The sequence below is a fragment of the Paramisgurnus dabryanus genome, chromosome 1 (assembly GCF_030506205.2).
Source record: "Paramisgurnus dabryanus chromosome 1, PD_genome_1.1, whole genome shotgun sequence".
NCBI lineage: Eukaryota > Metazoa > Chordata > Actinopteri > Cypriniformes > Cobitidae > Paramisgurnus > Paramisgurnus dabryanus.
This window is the reverse complement of record NC_133337.1, coordinates 75,304,114-75,317,492: the sequence shown is the minus strand read 5'-3', so window position 1 is coordinate 75,317,492 and position 13,379 is coordinate 75,304,114. Positions and strand designations below refer to the sequence as shown.

General features: G+C 41.7%; 1 protein-coding gene across 4 annotated transcripts in view; it reads left to right on the top strand.

Annotated features, from left to right (window-relative positions):
* The window catches only part of lrp6 (low density lipoprotein receptor-related protein 6), a 275,397-nt gene that overhangs the window by 226,722 nt on the left and 35,296 nt on the right, over positions 1–13,379 (top strand). For 2 of the 4 annotated variants that reach the window (XM_065253367.2, XM_073815902.1), the window contains one exon: positions 5,567–5,904. The exons of 1 other annotated variant lie outside the window; for it this stretch is intronic. In XM_065253367.2, coding sequence (XP_065109439.1) covers positions 5,567–5,904 — 338 coding nt within the window. The remainder of the gene's footprint in view (positions 1–5,566; positions 5,905–13,379) is intronic. One more of the 4 variants, XM_065253368.2, reaches the window with a different exon arrangement.

The following is a 13,379-nucleotide window of genomic DNA, read 5'->3' as shown; positions in this document are numbered from 1 at the left end:
ACATTTTTTGTCCTTTGAATATCCACCTATATTTACCCACTTTAATTCATATCCCCCTGGTTCACTGCTTAACTAATGCCATAGGGTGGCGGTGCACATGCGTGCGAGGGCCCTTCCATCGCTGCTTGCAGCTTTAATTATTATTATTATATTTTTTTTAACACTTTTGGACTTTTTGGGTGCCTTAACATACTCGAAAACTCTTGAAAATTGGCACAGACGTCAGAGTCGTCCGTCATCGGCTTATTTAAGCCTTTCAGTTGACGCCGATGTTCCTTTAAATACTCCTTCTAGGATTTTCATGCGATTAACACCAGAAGTGGTCAACTTGATGCCGAGACATTGTAGATAATACATTTCGAAGGGATTTTTTATATTTCGAACGCTGTTCCCATGGCAACGCCGCAAACTTTACTTTCATTTTAAAGGCATATTTAAGTCTTTCAGTTGACGCCGATGTTCCTTTAAATACTCCTCCTAGGATATTCATGCGATTGACACCAAAAGTGGTCAACATGATGCTGAGGCATAGTAGATGATAAATTGTGAAGGGATTTTTTATATCTCGAACGCTGTTCCCATGGCAACGCCCCAAACTTTACTTTTTTTCAGGCATATTTAGGGCTCTTGGCATGCTTAGATTAACCTAAAAGTTGGCACACACATCAGAGTTGTCGGCTGTTAAGTGTGCACAAACAGGTCAGACATAGGCGTGTCTCTTAAGTGGCTCACTAGTGCCCACGTTTGTCTAAAATGTGGGGTTTCTTATACCTGCAGTGCCCAAATGGCTCAGTAACAACATTAAATAGCCCACTGATATTTACCCACTTGATGCCCTTGCCCACCGTGCATCAGTTTCTCGGAAGCACCGTGTAGCGGTAAAAAAACGTGCGAGGGCCCGCCATTGCTGCTTGCAGCTATATTTTTTATTTTTTTTAACACTTTTGGACATTTTGGGGGCCTTAACATACTCGAAAACTCTTGAAAATTGGCACAGACGTCAGAGTCGTCCGTCATCGCAGAAATCCAAAGGCTGGAACTCGGGCGTGGCAAGGGAGCTCTATAGCGCCCCCTGTAATGCAAAAAAAAACATTGATGCACAGATCAGGCAAAAATTTACGCACATGTACGAGAGTTGGTACGCATATAGATCTCATCGACCCGAACAACTTTCGCCCTCTAACATTTAAGCTCCGCCCAACAGGAAGTCGGCTATTTTGGATTGTTTAAAAAATGCATGCATTGAAATTTTAAATACTCCTCCTAGAGGATTCATGGGATTGACACCAAACGTGGTGAACATGATGTCGAGACATTGGACTTGCTAAATTGCGAAGGGATTTTTGATATCTCGAACGGTTCTGCCATGGCGAGGCGACAAATTTATGGCGAATTCAGAGAAACAGGAAGTGTCTAATATCTAAGGCAAAAAATGTCTTATTGTGATGACACGCGGGGTGTTTGTTCGTCTGAAGATTCCGATCGCATCGATGTGCCTATTGTGACTCCCGGGTATAGCGCCACCACCAGGCGCCAGGAAGTGTGTCAGTCACAAAGGTGGATTTTTTTGACAGTTCCATGCGATGTTCTTTTAAATACTCCTCCTAGGATTTTCATGCAATTGACACGAGAAGTGGTCAACATGATGCCAAGACATTGTAGATGATAAATTGCGAAGGGATTTTTGATATCTCAAACGCTGTTCCCATGGCAACCTGTCAAACTGTACTTTCATTTTTAAGGCATATTTAAACCTTACAGCTGCATTGGGTTAACTTTTAAATACTCCTCATGAGTAAATAATTTGATTGACTCCAGAAGTGGTCAAGATAATGCTGAGACATTGTAGATGATAAATTGCGAAGGGATTTTTGATATCTTGAACGCTGTTCCCATGGCAACGTGTCAGACTTTACTTTCATTTTAAAGGCATATTTAAGCCTTTCAGTTGACGTCGATGTTCTTTTAAATACTCCTTCTAGAATATTCATGCGATTGACTCCAGAAGTGGTGTACATGATGCTGAGACATTGTAGATGATAAATTGCGAAGGGATTTTTGATATCTCGAACGCTGTTCCCATGGCAACGCGTCAAACTTTACTTTCATTTTAAAGGCATATTTAAGCCTTTCAGTTGACGACGATGTTCTTTTAAATACTCCTTCTAGAATATTCATGGTATTGACACCAGAAGTGATCAACATGATGCCGAGACATAGTAGATGATAAATTGCGAAGGGATTTTTGATATCTCGAACGCTGTTCCCATGCCAACGCGCCAAACTTTACATTTATTTCAGGCATATTTAAGGCTCTTGGCGTGCTTAGATTAACCTAAAAGTTGGCACACACATCAGAGTTGTCGGCTTTTAAGTGTGCACTAAAAGGTCAGATATAGGCGTGTCTCTTAAGTCACTCACTAACGAGAGTAGGTATGCATATAGATCTCATCGACCCAAACAACTTTCGCACTCAAACATTTTAGCTCCGCCCAACAGGAAGTCGGCTATTTTGTATTGTTTCAAAAATGCATGTGGTGAACCTTTAAATACTCCTCCTAGAGGATTCATGGGATTGACACCAAACGTGGTGAACGTGATGTCGAGACATTGTACTTGCTAAATTGCGAAGGGATTTTTGATATCTCGAACGGTGCTGCCGTGGCGAGTCGACAAAGTTGTGGCGAATTCAGAGAAACAGGAAGTGTCTAATATCTAAGGCAAAAAAATTCTTATTGTGATGCCAAGCGGGGTGTTTGTTCGCCTGAAGATTCCGATCGCAACGATGTGCCTATTGTGAGTCTCGGGTATAGCGCCACCACCAGGCGCCAGGAAGTGTGTCAGTCACAAAGGTGGATTTTTTTGACAGTTCCATCCGATGTTCTTTTAAATACTCCTCCTAGGATTTTCATGCGATTGACACCAAAAGTGGTCAACATGATGCTGAGACATTGCAGATGATAAATTGCGAAGGGATTTTTGATATCTCGAACGCTGTTGCCATAGCAACGCGTCAAATTTTACTTTCATTTTAAAGGCTTATTTAATCCTGACAGTTGCATGCAATGTTCTTTTAAATACTCCTTCTAGGGAAATAATGTGATTCACACCAGAAGTGGTCAACATGATGCCGAGACATTGTAGATGATAAATAGTGAAGGGATTTTTGATATCTCAAACACTGTTCCCATGGCAACGCGTCAAACTTTTTACTTTCATTTTAAAGGCTTATTTTAGCCTGACAGTTGCATGCAATGTTCTTTTAAATACTCCATCTAGGGAAATAATGTGATTCACACCAGAAGTGGTCCACATGATGCTGAGACATTGTAGACGCTAAATTGCGAAGGAATTTTGGACATCTCAAACGCTGTTCCCATGGCAACGCGTCAAACTTTACTTTTATTTTAAAGGCATATTTAAGCCTTTCAGTTGACGCCGATGTTCTTCTAAATACTCCTTCTAGGATATTCATGCGATTGACTCCAGAAGTGGTCAACATGATGCCAAAACATTGTAGATGAAAAATTGCGAAGGGATTTTTGATATCTCAAACGCTGTTCCAATGGCAACGCCCCAAACCTTACTTTTATTTCAGGCATATTTAGGGCTCTTGGCGTGCTTAGATTAACCTAAAAGTTGGCACACACATCAGAGTTGTCGGCTTTTAAGTGTGCACTAAAAGGTCAGATATAGGCGTGTCTCTTAAGTCACTCACTAGCGCCCCCGTTTTTCTAAAATGTGGGGTTTCTTTTACCTACAGTCCCCAAATGGGTCAATATCAACATTAAATAGCCCACTGATATTTACCCACTTGATGCCCTTGCCCACCGTGCATCGTTTTCTCGGACGTATCATGTAGCGGTAAAAAAACGTGCGAGGGCCCGCCATTGCTGCTTGCAGCTATATTTTTATTTTTTATTTTTATTTTTTTTAACACTTTTGGACATTTTGGGGGCCTTAACATACTCGAAAACTCTTGAAAATTGGCACAGACGTCAGAGTCGTCCGTCATCGCAGAAATCCAAAGGCTGGAACACGGGCGTGGCACAGGGGCTCTGTAGCGCCCCCTGTAATGCAAAAAAAAACATTGATGCACAGATCGGGCAAAAATGTACGCACATGTACGAGACTTGGTACGCTTATGGATCTCATCGACCCGAACAACTTTCGCCCTCTAACATTTAAGCTCCGCCCAACAGGAAGTCGGCTATTTTGGATTGTTTAAAAATGCATGCGTTGAACTTTTATATACTCCTCCCAAGGGATTCATGCGATTGACACCAAACGTGGTAAAAATGATGTCGAGACATTGGATTTGCTAACTTGCGAAGGGATTTTTGATATCTCGAACAGTTCTGCCATGGCGAGGCGACAAAGTTGTGGCGAAATCAGAGAAACAGGAAGTGTCTAATATCTAGGGCAAAAAATGTCTTATTGTAATGACACGCGGGGTGTTTGTTCGTCTGAAGATTCCGATCGCATCGATGTGCCTATTGTGACTTCTGGGTATAGCGCCACCACCAGGCGCCAGGAAGTGTGTCAGTCACAAAGGTGGATTTTTTTACAGTTCCATGCAATGTTCTTTTAAATACTCCTCCTAGAATGTTTATGCGATGGACACCAAAAGTGGTCAAAATGATGCCGAGACATTGTAGATGATAAATTGCGAAGGGATTTTTGATATCTCGAACGCTGTTCCCATGGCAATGCGTCAAACTTTACTTTCATTTTAAAGGCATATTTAAGTCTTTCAGTTGAAGCCGATGTTCTTTTAAATACTCCTTCTAGAATATTCATGCGATTGACTCCAGAAGTGGTGTACATGATGCCGAGACATTGTAGATGATAAATTGTGAAGGGATTTTTGATATCTCGAACGCTGTTCCCATGGCAATGCGTCAAACTTTACTTTCATATTAAAGGCATATTTAAGCCTTTCAGTTGACTCCGATGTTCTTTTAAATACTCCTCCTAGTGGATTCATGGGATTGACACCAAACGTGGTAAACATGATGTCGAGACATTGTACTTGTTAAATTGCGAAGGGATTTTTGATATCTCGATCTGTTCTGCCATGGCGAGGGGACAAATTTATGGCGAAATCAGAGAAACAGGAAGTGTCTAATATCTAAGGCAAAAAATGTCTTATTGTGATGCCACGCGGGGTGTTTGTTCGTCTGAAGATTCCGATCGCATTGATGTGGTCCCATTCATTGTAGCCTGCTTGTGGACATTGACTATTAAGACTATTGAGAACGGACATCCGGTTTGTGACGTCACGCTGAACAGATCGTGCATCGTAGCTCCGTCGAGTTCATCATCTAAAAGCTTTTTTTACCATCTTATTCCTATTTATATAATATAACTTATTAGTTTTACATAGGAATACTTTACCGTGACGATTATTGAGCAGTACTACCACGTGAAACTATTTATCACTAATAAACACCCAGTGTTAGCATATAGCCCGCTAGCATCCACACGGTGGAGGCTGAAGCTAGCATTTTCCGATCTAATGGCGGATTCATCTGATATATGCTTTTCTGACCTGTCCTCACCTGAGCGGGAAGCTGTGGAGGAGTTGTTTCCCGGTTTTTAGCAGATCCAAGGCGAGGTACAGCGCCCACTTCACCCTGCCTTCCGACGTCCACAAGCGATCGAGGCGCACAACAAACGAGCATTCCACGCGATGCAGCTTCACGGACCGTGAACGACATGAAAGCGATCGGGAAGCTGTGGAGGAACCGCTGCCCGGCCTTCGCAGATTCAGCAAGCCAAACATCACCCTGGCCCCAGACGTTCGCAGGCGACCGAGGCGTGTCACAACCGAACACCCCACGCGATGCAGCTCCGGGGACCGCGTTCAGGTAAACGAAGACGCCATCGCCCAGCATGAAAGCGGTAAGACTCCGCTTGTTATTGTAACATGTACTACTTGCCACATGTATAGTTTAGCTTCTGCTGTTAGCATAGAGGGGTTTACATGCACTAAGTGTATTGAAGTATTAAGGTTAACTGAGAAGGTTTTCTGAACTAGAATCGCGCATCCGAACGTTAGTTGAGGATAGCAAAACCGCTAATGTTACTGTCGCAAATAATCTATCGAGCGAAAAGACTAATGGCTCGGTTCCGACATCAGATGCTAATATAAATATTACAAATACTGTATCGAGCGCTCATAGTGTTTATCAAAATACACATGGCTCGGTTCCGTCATCGGAGTCAAGTCGGCGGTCAAACTGGGTGACTGTTAGGCGGCATAGTCATATAAGGCGCCCTTCTAAGACCCATAACGTTACGGTAATTTCTAACAGATTCGATCCCCTAAGGAGTATACCAGCTGAAACACCTTTTAAAAGTACCCAGGTCATTGGAGATTCTATACTCAGGAACACTAACATTGAGGCACCAAACACCATAGTCGACTGTATACCGGGAGCCAGAACGTCTGACATTAGATCCAAACTTAAAGTGCTGGCTAATGCTAAGCGGAAGTTTTCTAAGATTGTTATTCACGCCGGCACGAATGACACCAGGCTCCGCCAGTCGGAAATCACCAAAGATAATATTAAGGAGATGTGTGAAATTGCAAAAACAATGTCAGACAATGTAATATGCTCTGGTCCCCTCCCCGCCTACCGGGGAGATGAAACACATAGTAGATTAGTGTCTCTCAATGGATGGATGTCAAAGTGGTGCCCTCAGCATAACGTAGGGTTTATAGACAATTGGAAGCATTTCTGGGGAAGACCATTCCTCCTAACCCGAGATGGCCTTCATCCATCATCGGAAGGAAGTGCTATACTCACTAGAAATCTGATCAATAGTCTTAATTCTGATATAGTCTGACTATCCAGGGCCCAGGTCAGGAAACAGACGGATCGGCTTAACCGTCCGTCTGTTAGCTGCCGTGATATGTCAAGACCACTTATATCCCAGCACTTCGAGTCAATCTTACCGAAATATCAGCACATTTCAACTGTATCTGTTCCCCGAACAAATAAATACAGGGCACCGCTTGTTACATCTGGTACAAATCTGATTAAAATAAAATTAGAAAACAATACACTAACAGATGAATCTCGAATGTTAAAATTCGGCCTTCTTAACATTAGATCGCTTACCAATAAAGAACCTATTGTCAATGAAATAATTACAGACCAAAACTTAGATGTACTCTGTTTAACAGAAACCTGGCTTAAAGCAGATGACTACATTTGTTTAAATGAATCCACCCCACAGGACTATTATTATAAACACGAACCTCGATTAAAGGGGAGAGGGGGTGGTGTAGCTACAATATACAACACAATTTTTAAAGTAAACCAAAAATCTGAGCTAAAATGTAAATCATTTGAAGTAATGTTGTTAAATATGTAAATAACTGATCATAACCACAAACAGCTTTCTTTTGCTTTAGCGACAATCTATAGACCACCGGGCCACCATGCAGATTTCCTTAATGAAATAGCAGATTTCCTATCTGAGCTTGTAGTCACTGTAGATAAAGCTCTTATTGTTGGTGATTTTAATGTCCATGTGGATAACCCAAAAGACGCATTAGGACGTGCGTTTATAGATGTTCTAAATTCTCTCAATATTAGACAAAACGTGACAGGGCCAACGCATACTCGTAAGCACACATTAGACTTAATTCTGTCACTCGGACTCAATATTAATGACGTCGAAATATCACCTCAGAGTGATGCAGTTTCTGACCATTACCTTGTGTCATACACTGTACTTCTAGATAGGATCACTCAATCCACAACATGCTACCGACTAGCCAGAACAATAATTTCCACCACTAAAGATAGCTTTATTAGCACTCTTCCAGACCTGTCCCAAATGAAACATGTAGCAGATAACTGTGACGATCTAGATATTGAAATAGAAAACCTAAACAATGTCTTTTCTAACACATTGGATGCCGTTGCTCCCATTCGAAAAAAGAGATTCAAAGAAAAACCACCAGCTCCATGGGATGACCATCACACCGCAGCCCTTAAAAAGGCAGCTAGAAAAATGGAAAGAAATTATAGAAGCACAAAGTTAGAAGTATGGCGCACAGCATGGAAACAGAGTGTTAAACACTACAGACAGGCTATTAAAACCGCCAGATCTACATATCTTAGCAAGCTTATTAATGAGAATCATAATAACCCTCGTTTCCTCTTTAGCACAGTTGCGAAACTGACTAGAAACAAAGAACAAACAGAAACCAATAGTAAACTTCAACACAATAGTAACAACTTCATGAACTTCTTTTCTAACAAAATTTCGGCTATTAGGGAAAACATCGTAGATACCCAGGCAGCCACCACTCTACCCATTAGTTCACTTAACACTAGACTACCATACGAACATCTTGATTCATTTAAACCTACTACAATAGATGAGCTCTCTAAACTAGTCACATCATCCAAATCATCGTCCTGTATATTAGACCCCGTTCCCACAAAACTACTTAAAGAAGTATTCCCTGTAGTGTCAACCCCGGTTCTAAATATCTTTAACTCATTGTTAGAAATAGGATACGTTCCAACAGCTTTCAAACTAGCAGTTATTAAACCGCTGATTAAAAAACCACAGCTTGACCAAGGACAACTTAATAACTTTAGACCAATCTCAAATCTCCCTTTTCTTTCGAAAATATTAGAAAAGGTAGTGGCAAGCCAGTTACGCACATTCTTGACAAATAATAGTACATATGAAAAGTTCCAATCAGGATTCAGGCCCCACCATAGCACAGAGACAGCGTTGCTTAGAGTTACAAATGACCTCCTATTAACATCCGATCGTGGTGAAATCTCAATTCTTATATTACTAGACCTTAGTGCAGCCTTTGATACAATAGATCACAGAATCTTACTCAATAGACTAGAAAACTATGTTGGTATCAGCGGTCAGGCGCTAGCCTGGTTTAGGTCATATCTAACCAATCGCTATCACTTTGTTTATGTAAATGAGGAAGAGTCATATCACTCCCTGGTTAAATACGGTGTACAGCAGGGATCAGTTTTAGGTCCTATCCTGTTCTCGTTATACATGTTACCCCTAGGAGACATTATCAGGAAAAATAACATAAGTTTTCACTGCTATGCGGATGATACCCAGCTTTACATCTCCTCGCATCCCAGCGAAACACACACGTTTTCTAAGCTAAAAGACTGCATTAGCGATGTTAGTGACTGGATGGCACATAACTTTCTTAAGCTAAACTCCAATAAGACAGAGGTACTTATTATTGAACCAAATAGCTACAAACATAATATGTCAGATTACAAATTGCACATAGATGGCTGTACTGTGGTGCCATCTTCCACGGTTAGGAACTTAGGTGTTATGTTCGACAGCATCTTATCCTTTGATAGTCATATCGCCAACGTCTGCCGCACAGCATTCTTCCATCTTAGAAATATCTCAAAAATACGCCATATACTGTCTACATCTGACGCAGAGAAGCTTATTCATGCTTTTATGACCTCTAGAATAGACTATTGTAACTCGCTACTCGGGGGATGCCATTCAAATCAGGTCAACAAGCTTCAGCTAGTTCAAAACGCTTCTGCAAGGGTACTTACTCGATCTAAGAAGTATGACCACATAAGCCCAATTCTGGCATCTTTACACTGGCTACCAGTTAAATATCGCATCCAATTTAAAATATCACTAATCACCTACAAAGCTTTAAACGGCTTAGCACCCTCATATCTTAGAGAATTACTATCAGAATACAATCCATCACGCACACTACGGTCGCAAAATTCTGGCCTATTGATTATCCCTAGACTATCAAAAGTGTCTAAAAGTGGAAGATCCTTTTCCTACTTAGCCCCTAAGCTCTGGAATGATTTACCAACCGATGTCCGAGAATCAGACACAGTCGATCATTTTAAAACTAGACTTAAAACTTTTCTCTTCAACAAAGCATTCGCATAATTTGTCTAGTAAAGGTTCTTAACTCGCAATAGTTATTTTCACGGAACAAAGCACTCACGGTCATAACACAGACCAACCAAATAAATAAATAAAAACCTTTTCTGCATGAACACTTAAAATGAATTGCATTAAATAGTTTGCCACCGTTTGCCACTGAACCTGCATTAATGACGACAGTGGGGCTTCCGGCCTTAGTCAAACGGTTTGGCACGTATGGTTGGGTTGCGATTTTGGTGCTTTCGTGTGTCTTGTGAATAGTATGCCATACAGACCCGTTTGCCACTGAACCTGCAGTAACGACGACAGTGGGGCCTCCAGCCTTAGTCAAACGGGTTGGTATGTATGGTCGGGTTGCGTTTTTCGCGCTTTCGTGTGTCTTGTGAATAGTATGCCATACATACCCGTTTGCCACTGAACCTGCATTAACGACGACAGTGGGGCATCCAGGCTTAGTCAAACGGGTTGGCACGTATGGTCGGGTTGCGATTTTGGCGCTATCGTAAGTCTTATGAATAGTATGCCATACAGACCCGTTTGCCACTGAACCTGCATTAACGACGACAGTGGGGCCTCCAGCCTTAGTCAAACGGGTTGGTATGTATGGTCGGATTGCGTTTTTCGCGCTTTCGTGTGTCTTGTGAATAGTGTGCCATACAGACCCGTTTGCCACTGAACCTGCATTAACGACAACAGTGGGGCCTCCAGCCTTAGTCAAACGGGTTGGTATGTATGGTCGGGTTGCGTTTTTCGACCTTTCGTGTGTCTTGTGAATAGTATGCCATACAGACCCGTTTGCCACTGAACCTGCATTAACGACGACAGTGGGGCCTCCAGGCTTAGTCAAACGGGTTGGCACGTATGGTCGGGTTGCGATGTTTTTGGCGTTTTCTCCAGGTCCTGTAAATGGTATACAATATAGACCCGTTTGCCACTGAACCTGCATTAACGACGACAGTGGGGCTTTAGGCCTTAGTCAAACGGGTCGTCAGGTTTCATTTTCTCTTAAAGATCGGAAGGTGACCCTTATTTACCATATATACCCTCGCATTGGGTCCCCAATTTGCTAAATCCTCAACTGTGGATAACATAATTATGCCGCAATAGTTAGTCTGTCTGGAACTAAGCTGAGTTAAACCACATCACTGTGTGACACTTCAATACATATGAACGGCCGCTACGCTAATACGATTTTGTTTTTCTCTCCCTGTCTCGTCCTCGACCCGAGGACAACGAGACAAACAGACCCAGTCCCGGTAGATGTGAAAGTCGGCACACCTCTGATCTACTGGCCGTCCTTCAACGTTATGCCCAGCTGATGCCTGACCAACGATCACCGGCAGAACCGCTTAATCTTCGCTAAATCTCCTTATCCGTTCTCCCAAGGGTTTTTCCCTCCTAGGACTTATTTTTCCTCGGATAAAAGCCCGGGGTTTTTTTTCTCCTGGGGGTTTTTCACCCCGGGGAGGCAGCCTTTTTGGGCTTTACCTAGCTTCCTCTTCTATACGTTGCTTTAGTAATACGTGCACTTATAATATTGAGTCATAGCCACAGCAAATTTAACTGCTCATGCTATCATGTATTTTGTTGTGCTATCTGTCGTTTTTCTGTGCTTTTCACTGCTTCTATTTATGTAAAGCTGCTTTGAAACAATTGACTTTTGTGAAAAGCGCTATATAAATAAAATTGAATTGAATTGAGTTGTGACTCCCGGGTATAGCGCCACCACCAGGCGCCAGGAAGTGTGTCAATCACAAAGCTGGATTTTTTTGACAGTTCCATGCTATGTTCTTTTAAATACTCCTTCTAGAAAGATCATGCAATTGACACCAAAAGTGGTCAACATGATGCCGAGAGATTGTAGATGATAAATTGCGAAGGGATTTTTGATATCTCAAACGCTGTTCCCATGGCAACGCGTCAAACTTTACTTTCATTTTAAAGGCATATTTAAGCCTTTCAGTTGACGCCGATGTTCCTTTAAATACTCCTTCTAGGATATTCATGCGATTAACACCAGAAGTGGTCAACATGATGCAGAGACATTGTAGATGATAAATTGCGAAGGGATTTTTGATATCTCGAACGCTGTTCCCATGGCAACGTCGCAAACTTTACTTTTATTTTAAAGGCATTTTTAAGCCTTTCAGTTGATGCCGATGTTCCTCTAAATACTCCTTCTAGGATATTCATGCGATTAAAACCAGAAGTGGTCTACATGATGCCGAGACATTGTAGATGATAAATTGCGAAGGGATTTTTGATATCTCGAATGCTGTTCCCATGGCAACGCCGCAAACTTTACTTTTATTTCAGGCATATTTAAGGCTCTTGGCGTGATCAGATAAACCTTAAAGTTGGCACACACATCAGATTTGTCGGCTGTTAAGTGTGCACAAAAAGGTCAGATATAGGCATGTCTCTTAAGTGGCTCACTAGCGCCCCTGTTTGTCTAAAATGTGGGGTTTCTTTTACCTACAGTCCCCAAATGGCTCAGTAACAACATTAAATAGCCCACTGATATTTACCCACTTGATTCACTTGCCCACCATGCATCGTTTTCTCGGACGCACCGTGTAGCGGTAAAAAACGTGCGAGGGCCCGCCATTGCTGCTTGCAGCTATATATTTTTTTTTTTTTTTTTTTACGTTTCGGGGCAATTTGGGGGCCTTAACATACTCAAAAACTCTTGAAAATTGGCAGAGATGTCAGAGTTGACACGAGAAGTGGTCAATATGATGCCAAGACATTGTAGATGATAAATTGCAAAGGGATTTTTGATATCTCAAACGCTGTTCCCATGGCAACGTGTCAAACTTTTTACTTTCATTTTGCAGGCATATTTAAACCTTACATCTGCATGCGGTAAACTTTTAAATACTCCTCGTGAGGAAATAATGTGATTGACTCCAGAAGTGGTCAACATAATGCTGAGACAATCTAGATGATAAATTGCAAAGGGATTTTTGATATCTCAAACGCTGTTCCCATGGCAACGTGTCAAACTTTTTACTTTCATTTTGGAGGCATATTTAAGCCTTTCAGTTGATGCCGATGTTCTTTTAAATACTCCTTCTAGGATATTCATGCGATTGACACCAAACGTGGTGATCATGATGCCAAGACATTGTAGATGGTAAATTGCGAAGGGATTTTTGATATCTCCAACGCTGTTCCCATGGCAACGCGTCAAACTTTACTTTCATTTTAAAGGCATATTAAAGCCTTTCAGTTGATGCCGATGTTCCTTTAAATACTCCTTCTAGGATATTCATGCGATTAACACCAGAAGTGGTCAACATGATGCAGAGACATTGTAGATGATAAATTGCGAAGGGATTTTTGATATCTCGAACGCTGTTCCCATGGCAACGTCGCAAACTTTACTTTTATTTTAAAGGCATTTTTAAGCCTTTCAGTTGATGCCGATGTTCCTT